This window comes from Dendrobates tinctorius, unplaced genomic scaffold, assembly GCF_039654945.1.
Source record: "Dendrobates tinctorius isolate UK_male_01 unplaced genomic scaffold, ASM3965494v1 ptg000196l, whole genome shotgun sequence".
NCBI lineage: Eukaryota > Metazoa > Chordata > Amphibia > Anura > Dendrobatidae > Dendrobates > Dendrobates tinctorius.
In genome coordinates, this window is record NW_027361863.1 from 20,989,834 (window position 1) to 20,998,477 (window position 8,644).

At 45.0% G+C, this 8,644-nt stretch overlaps 1 protein-coding gene across 1 annotated transcript in view; it reads right to left on the minus strand.

Moving 5' to 3' along the window:
- Window positions 1-2,411: 2,411 nt before the first annotated feature.
- The window catches only part of LOC141056298 (uncharacterized), a 78,303-nt gene continuing 72,070 nt past the window's right edge, over window positions 2,412-8,644 (minus strand). Inside the window, exon 8 of the mRNA XM_073553042.1 lies at window positions 2,412-4,312. Within this exon, the coding sequence (XP_073409143.1) occupies window positions 3,545-4,312 (768 nt within the window). The 3' untranslated portion in view covers window positions 2,412-3,544. The remainder of the gene's footprint in view (window positions 4,313-8,644) is intronic.

Sequence of the window (8,644 nt, forward strand, 5' to 3'; positions counted from 1 at the left end):
GCATCCGGATCGGCACATGTGCAGATTGAGATCTTGGCACCGAGATCTCGTTGCCGGCATCTCAATCTGCGCAATCGCCGCTTCCAGCAGCCTTTTTCCCGGTGGCCACCCATCATAACAATGGGCTCCGGGCTTTCAGAAAATGTTGGAGAAACCTCTGCACCACTGCGCACCGCCGAATACTGCCGCACCAGCCTGGGAAGGGAGTGTGATCATCGCTCTGCAGCTACGGACCGCCGCAGAATCGCCCGACTCCTGCTGCTGCCACACGACTTGTAAGTATATTCCAACTACTATAAGATTCCCCCCCCCATTGTCCCCCAAAATTCTTTGGGAAAAAAATGCGTCTTATCGTCCGAAAAATATGGTATATGCAATGATATTGTGCTTAAAGAAATTAAAAAGAAATAATCTCCCGACTGTGCCGATGTATCCGGTCCCGCTTGGCTTGGTTGCGCTGGAACGTAGAAACAAAGTCTTTTATTCAGATTCCTCTGGAATGGTGCTGAACATGAACCGTGTGCACGCTCACAGGCCATGGCGGCGTGATCCTCTGAAGTAGTCTCTAGGAACGGAGCAAGTCAGCTTGTCTGCCACTGTGGGCGGGAAGGAGCCGTCAAGCAAGGTCCGAAGCCAGCTCAGTAGGGAGTCAGTTTGCAAATCAGAACGCTGGGGGATGGATAACGTGGAGTTAGAAGTCAGAGCAGTGGGGAGTCAACCTTCTCTTTATTCTTCTGTCAACTTCCCGCCAAGTCTCCCTCGTTCCGGCGCTCAGTCCCTTTTATCTCCCCCACTCCCCAGTGCAAAGGTATTCCCCTCCCAGAAGAACCTTCTCCCGGCAACAGTGGTGACACTCCCGATAGTTCTGGCCTCAAAGTGCACCGGAAACTACTGACTCTGTCTCGGCTCATCTTCTTACATCTTCACGACTGAGAGATGCAAAAACTTTTCAATTTATTAAGAAAGGAGCATTGTCTCCAGGACAGCAAAACCTCTGGAGGGCCGCATGCTGTGCAGGCCTGGTTTACAGGGGACAGATTATCAGCTCTCCACTTACAGTCATCCATCATTACAGGCTGGACATGGAGGCTTCCCTTAAGCAGATGAGTCTCTTGGCTTCTTTATTTAATAGCCCTCCCTACTGTGTTCTTGCTGTATCTCAATTGTAAAAGCTGATACAGGGCTACAAAGGAAAGTGATTTTGTCTACTCAGCATCACTCATCGTTCCCTGTAGTCCTGGCAGCACAAAATCTCTCCTTTACATAAAGCATTAAAAATTTTAGCATACAAACAAATGCAGCCGCACTCTGTGCCCCTGAAGTATATGCAGATGTTAAATTCATGAAATCTCAAGATTGGTGGACTCTCTCCAGTACCAGCTGTCCCTGAGTATACCTGTTGGGCAGTGGCGTAATTAGAACCCGATCACCCGCATGTTGCTCAGATGCATGCGCCCTTATAGAGTTCTAAATCCTATAAAGACATACGGGTTCACCCTCCCCCCCCACACTTTCATTATGTAGGAATCTATATGTCTCCTATACTGGTATATATGTCCCCCATCCTACACCCCTTTCCGGTATTTATGTTCCCAATTCTACATCTAAAAAAAATTTTTCTCACCTTCAAACTCCAGCTTCCTATTCAGCGTCTTATTCCAGGCTCGTGCAGGAGGGGGCTTACTTCAGCCGGATTTGCATCTGAAGACATACATTCCGCTGAAGTGCATTGCGGCACAGGGACCCTCTAGCTCCCTGCGCTGCAATACGCATCACCGACTAATCATCGGCCAGCAGCTAATATCGGCAGTTGACATCGGTGTGCAAGCTACGGCGATGCAGGACATTATTGCCTTGTGACGCCAATGCCTGGCACGTCGATATCATCTGCCAGCCTCTGATTGGCTGACAGCGTGTATTGCAGCGCAGGGACCTGGAGGATCCCTGCCTTGCAATACACTTCAGCTGAAAGTACATCCTCGCACGCACATCCAGCTAAAACAGGCACTGAGGTCAGCTGACCCTCCTCACGCACGGGCCCAATCATAGTGGCAGCCTCTGCGACCGCGATCATTATGCTGTTGGGTCTTCTTAATAAGGAGTACTGACAACATCTTACTCAGTTACTACTCCTCAAGACTATTTTCCAAGCAAGCAAAAGTAGAGCAGCAATTGATGTATGGCAGTATTGTTCGTTTTCCACATACTGCGTATTCAACAATCTCACATGGAATGATTGTTTACGACACTAGAGTGTTTCCTACCAAACTGAAGAAGATCTGGGAACTATAATAAAAAATATTTAGTCTTGAGAGTCTGCATCTTTCTGGGATGTAAGATGTAATTCTCCTTTAACTCTACCTAAAATGCCCATTAGTTCTCAATCAATAAAATGGAACACCAGCCCAAAACACAGACAAATGCCTTTTAATAATAATAAACATTTTAATAAAAGTTTTACTAAAAATTAGATGCCAGGTTTAATATGCAAATACAGTATAATAATGTGCAAAATTATACACACGCGATTGATATGTAGGGATGTTATTTCGATTCTATTTGCTTCTTGGGTAACAGACATTTATTGATGATTTCATGCATTTTCAATTTCTGTTTCTTTTCTCCTGTATATTGCAGCACCGACGTCCCTGCACGCTGCTCCTCTCCCCCGGCAGGGACGCCGACTCACTCACCGCCACAGTCCCGTCCCGCACCTACTACTCTTTCCTCGTCGGCTGCTGCCCGGGGTGCGCAGATCCTCGGGTACTGTGCTTAGGTCAGGCACGCGCTCTCTACATATTAAAGGAGCAGCACATGCCGTCCTAAAGTGTCCGCAGCCAATGGCTGGGGGACACATTATTTAACACATCTTCACATGCATGAAGGTGCCTGTGCAATGTTGTTAGTCTGTTTCTAAAAACGCTTGCTAGTTCTCAGGTCCCTGTCCACTAGAATCTGTCCGTTCCTTACCACCTTGCTAGTACTTGCCTTGTTAGTCTGGATTACAGTTGGATCCACCTACACCTGCCGTGCCAACCGGTACTGCAGCCAGACCCACCTGCACCTATCATACCAATCTGTGATACAGCCTGACCCCCCAGCATCTGCTGTACCAATCTGTATTACAGCCCGACCCGCCTGCACATAACGTGCCAGTTTGTACATCTGCCGGACCTGCCAGCACTTGCCATGCCAATCTGCATATCAGCCGTACCAGTCCGCACCCACCAGTGCCTGCCTGAATCAGCTTTTTTTTTCCCTCCGGGCCATTACAGCTGTTAGTCACTTGGGGTTCAGCTGCCGTGCATCCGTGACCCGTCCTTGAGTAGTACCTGGTGGTTATCGGGAGTCAAGCCTAACCCCACCATCAGGGGGCTCTAGTGAAAAGTCAGGTGCTCACCTAGTCACACCCCTCCAGGCTCTCCTCGGACCACGGAACAGTGTTTTCACCATTACAGTTACATACATTTAGCTTTATTGAGATGGCAAATGTTTTTTTTTTATCTTGTCTAATTTGTCAGTAACACATATTGAAAAAAGAAACCTACTTTCCCATGTGAGTTTTTTGATGCTTAAGAAGAATTGATTTCCGTGTAAAACATTTCCCACACTCAGAACATGAAAATGGCTTCTCCCCTGTGTGACTTCTCTGATGTGTAGTAAGATGCGATTTCTGGTTAAAATATTTCCCACATTCTGAACATGAAAATGGCTTCTCCCCTGTGTGACTTCTCTCATGAATTATATAATGTGCTTTTTGGTTAAAATATTTTCCACATTGGGAACATGAAAACGGCTTCTCTTCTTTGTGACTTCTCTCGTGTTTAATAAGATTTGATTGATCAGTAAAGCATTTTCCGCATTCTGGGCATGAAAATGGCTTCTCCCCTGTATGAGTTCTCTGATGTACAAGAAGATCAGATTTCTGGATAAAACATTTGGAACATTCTAAACATGAATATGGCTTCTCCCCTTTGTGACTTCTCTGATGTTTGCCAAGATTTGATTGATCTGTAAAACATTTCCCACATTCTAAACATGAATATGGCTTCTCCCCTGTGTGAATTCTCTGATGCAAAACAAGATTTGTTTTGTGGTTAAAACATTTCCCACATTCTGAACACAAAAATGGCTTTTCTCCTGTGTGACTTCTCTCATGTTTGTCAAGATGCGATTTCTGGATAAAACATTTCCCACATTCTGAACATGAATATGGCTTCTCCCCTGTGTGAATTCTCTCATGTATAACAAGATATGATTTATGGCGAAAACATTTTCCACATTCTGAACATACAAATGGCTTCTCCCCTTTGTGAGATATTTGTTGATCCATAATGTGAATTTCCTTTTCCTTAATAGTTTGTGATAAATGAGAAGATAGGACCTGTTTAAAAGGCTTAGATTGTAGATCTTTGCTGTGAAGGTCTGAGGTTTTATGTGAAAAGAAGCCATGTTCTTCATGTGTATAGTGTGTGATGTCAGAATCTTCTTCTTTAATATCTGTTGATATCAGATGTTTCTCCGAGATCCTAGTTAAGTAATCTGCCAAGAACAAAACTTATTACTATCTGTGAACAATTTAACCATATCTTTTTATGACCATTTTTTACTTCATATTTTGATGCAACCTCATTTTTTAAAACTAGAATGTGTCACTTTATGTGGTGATGCCGTTTACTTATCCAAGTGATAGGTGGTGGAACTGGTAAGGGTTGATGTGAATATATAGTTATTTTTTTCACCCCACGTTTATTATGCTGATGGTCTGAAGAGATCCCAGAACATTAAAAAGAACATTCGCTCGCCCAGAATAACTTTGTTGCAAATTGAATTTCCTTGCCAAATTTAAGCGATCTATCAAATTCGAATCTCAGTAGATTCACTCATTTCTATTATATACAGTATTGGTCAAAAGTTTGGACACGTGTTCATGCTATCAATTTCCATGTTCATATTGGACTGTGGCACTGTGCATATTGTAGATTCAGACTGAAGGAAGCACAACTATGAGGGAACACCTAGGGAAACAAGGAATAGGGAAACATGTGAGAAACAAACCGTAATGTAAATTAAACCTTCGATTTTTCAAAGTGACGTCTTTCACTTTGATGATAACTTTCACATCCTCTAGGCATTCTCTACAGCAGCTTCATCACCTGCAATGGCTTCCAACAGTCTTGGGGGAGTTCCCAGAGGTGCTGAGCACTTGTTAGCTGCCTTGCCTTCACTCTGTGCCCAACACATCCCAAACCATCTCCATTGGGTTGAGGAAGGGTTATTGTGGAGGCTATGTCATCCAACGCAGCACTCCATTATTCCACACATGTAAAAACTATCTGCTCACCTTTTCTGCGTTTTCCATAAATATGGCTGTTAGGACTTAAAATCTCTCATTTTGACTCATTGAACTACACTGCCGAGTTTCACTGATCTAATGTCTAGTCCTCATGTTGCTCAAGTCTATTCTCATTGTTTGCAGTTTCTTCACAGCAATTCGACAATTAGTACTGCTTCTCATAATCTCCTCTGGACAGCTGATATGTGTCTTCTACTTGATGTCTATGTATCATTTATGAGGGCAAGATATCCAAGGTGCAGTGAATTTGTGTTGTCTGAAGCTGGTAACTCTGATGAACTTATCCTCTGCAGCAGAGGTAATTCTTGGTCTTTTCTGGTGTGGTCTTCATGAAAACCATTTTCATCATAGCATTTGATGGTTGTCATGACTGCCATAGGTGATGACTTCAATATTCTAGCAATTTACCAGGTTGATTGACCTTCACGTCATAATGTAATGATAGACTATCGTTTCTCTTGGTTGTGTGGTTCTTGCCATATTCTGGCTGAGATGTGAAAAAGGTATCAGCACTGTATGGAAATATACCAACACTACCTCTGTAAAACACACCCGATGATCGCAAACACTTTCTAAAGGCCAATGATTCCACATGTGACCTTTTGACGTGGCATACCTGTTCATTGGAAGCCATTCCTGGTGATGACCTGATAAAGCTGAAGATAAAAAGACAACGCCAAAGAGGATTAAAGCTGTCATCAAAGTAAATTGGTGGATAAAGTGTGGAAGTGAGAGCTTTCAGTTTGGTCTGGGAATGAATCACTGAGGAGCTTGCATCTAGAGGGTACAGATTGCTGCTAGTGAAGCACAACAAAGCCAGGAAGTTGCATGGTTCTTCACTTCCTAAAAGGGGGTACTCTGAGGAATCTAAAGGTGTAACACATTTTTGGTTTGCTGCACACGTTTCTTTACGCCTTGTTTCCATCTCTTTCTCTTCATGATTTTGCTTCCTTCAGTCTGAATCCATAATTTGCACATTTCGATAAGAGCAAGGAAAATCATTGTTTTTAAAGTTCCCTGCTGATTTTTCTTGAATCTTTCTTAACAAGAAATCCTTATTTTTAACCAGTTCTGGTGTTGTTACCCGACACATTAGTAAATATGTGTAAATAATGCATTTTGCCACAGACAGTTTTTTACTGCTCTTTTTGGATGTGTTTTATCATGTTCTGGCTCAGGGGTGGACAGACAGCTTGGGGCCCCTGTGCAAGAAATGTATCTGGGCCCCCCTCCTTTTATGGCGACCAAGCTACAGATATACATATTTTATGTATAGCGCCGTCCCTTATCACATAATTCCCTCTTGTTATGTACCGCACCGTCCCTTACTTATCAGATTCTCATTCTTTTTGTTATTTATGCCTCCCTGTTCTTTATTACATATCGTCCGCTCTTGTTAGATATAAACTGAAATGATGGCTGATGGAGCATGGGAAAGCTCCTGTTATGATGGGTTCAGCTGACGGACCGGTCTTCTGGTCAGATGCTGCTCCATCAGCAGTCATTTTACAGGAGAGGACACTATGCAATAAAGCGAGGGTGCTGTGAATAACAAAAATAATGAGAATACTCAATGTAAGGGACGGTGCTGTAGATCAGTTGTCCCCAACCTTTTTTGTACCAGGGACCGGCTTCAAACAAGACCATTTTTCCATGGCCCGGCGGGGAGGGGCAGGTGCGGGGCTTTGGTCATATGAGGGCGGGGCATATATAGTACGATGGCCCCACACCTGTAATTCCCCATATTTAGTATGATGGCTCCACACCTGTAATCCCCCAATATAAAGTATGATGGCCCCACACATATACACAGTATATAGCTCAAGTGGCTCAGGTCGGGAATGCACGCATATATATACAGCAGCTAACACAGGAGCACGAGTCCGTACTGACTGAGCGCGCTCGTGAATGTGCGCCTTCCACCTTCTAAACCTGCCCCACGCTGCCCTGATGCACCAATCAGCGTCAGGCCAATTGCAGCCTGGCAGCCAATCAAAGCATGGAGCTTCACAGCCAATGAGCGGCTGCACCTCCCAGAGACTGCCACTCCCCTGACACTCCCACTACACAAAGGACCTTCCAAGTGCAAACTCGCGCCCCGGGGGCTGTCAGCCGCCGCAGATCACACAGTCAGTGCTTAGTACTGGTCTGAGGCACGGACCGGCAAAAAAACCCCAACGGGGACCGGTGGTTGGGGACCCCTGTTGTAGATGACAAGAGATAATACTGTGCAATAATGGACGGCGCTCCACATAACACGATGCTATATAATAAAGGATGACACCATACATAAATAGAGAGGATGTTAACTAATAAGGGACTGGAAGTTACCGGTACCGCAGATGCGATTTCAGGATAGGGACACCGCCGAAGCGGTCACAGGAAGTGAGCACCAATAACAGCTCATATGGGATACTATATCAGACTAGGGATGGTGGACCTGGCAACATACAGTAGAAAACACACCAAACACCTAACATACAGTAACTATAGGGATTGCTCAGGCACCTCCCTATTGGAGGATGTTTTTTATACATGTCTCCAAGCTATTGGCTGGGAGACATGTTGCAAGTGAACACACATTTAACTAAATGCCTCCCATTTAGCATATATTATACACACACAGACTACTGTACACCACTCAGTTACTAATACACATACATACAGTACATATATATGAAGTGTACTGTGATTATCTTTGTGTGTACACACATAAACACAGTACACATAGATACATATAAACACTTTGCACAGGAACATATACCGTATTTTCCGGCGTACAAGACGACCCCCCAACTTTTCCAGTTAAAATATAAAATCTTCTTAAAAGTCGGGGGTCTTCTTATACGTCATATGTCATCTTATACGCCGGGTGCGGAGCAATCTGCATATGGTGGGGGAGTGGTCCCAATGACGAAGGGAGGGGGCGTCTCGCAGGGAAGGTGTAAATGGAGTTTTCATCCCCTTTTACCTCATTGGTGGCAGCGGTGCTATCTGCGGGTCTCTGTGCTGGGGGTCAGCGGTAGCTCCTCTTTGTCTAGCATGGGGGCGGTGTGCTGGGGGGCGGCTGCGGCGGCTCTTTGTCCAGCGTCGGGGCTCCGCCGGCATTTCCCCAAGGCCCGAGGAAAAATGGACGCTGGAGCCCGCGCATGCTCAGTTTCAGATCTCATCTGAGATCTTGGGACGAGATCTGAATCTGAGCATGCGTGGGCTCCAGCGGCCATTTTCCAGAGGCCACCGCATCGCAGCAATGAAGCTGCCTGGGCCTCCGGGCTTTGGGGAAATGCC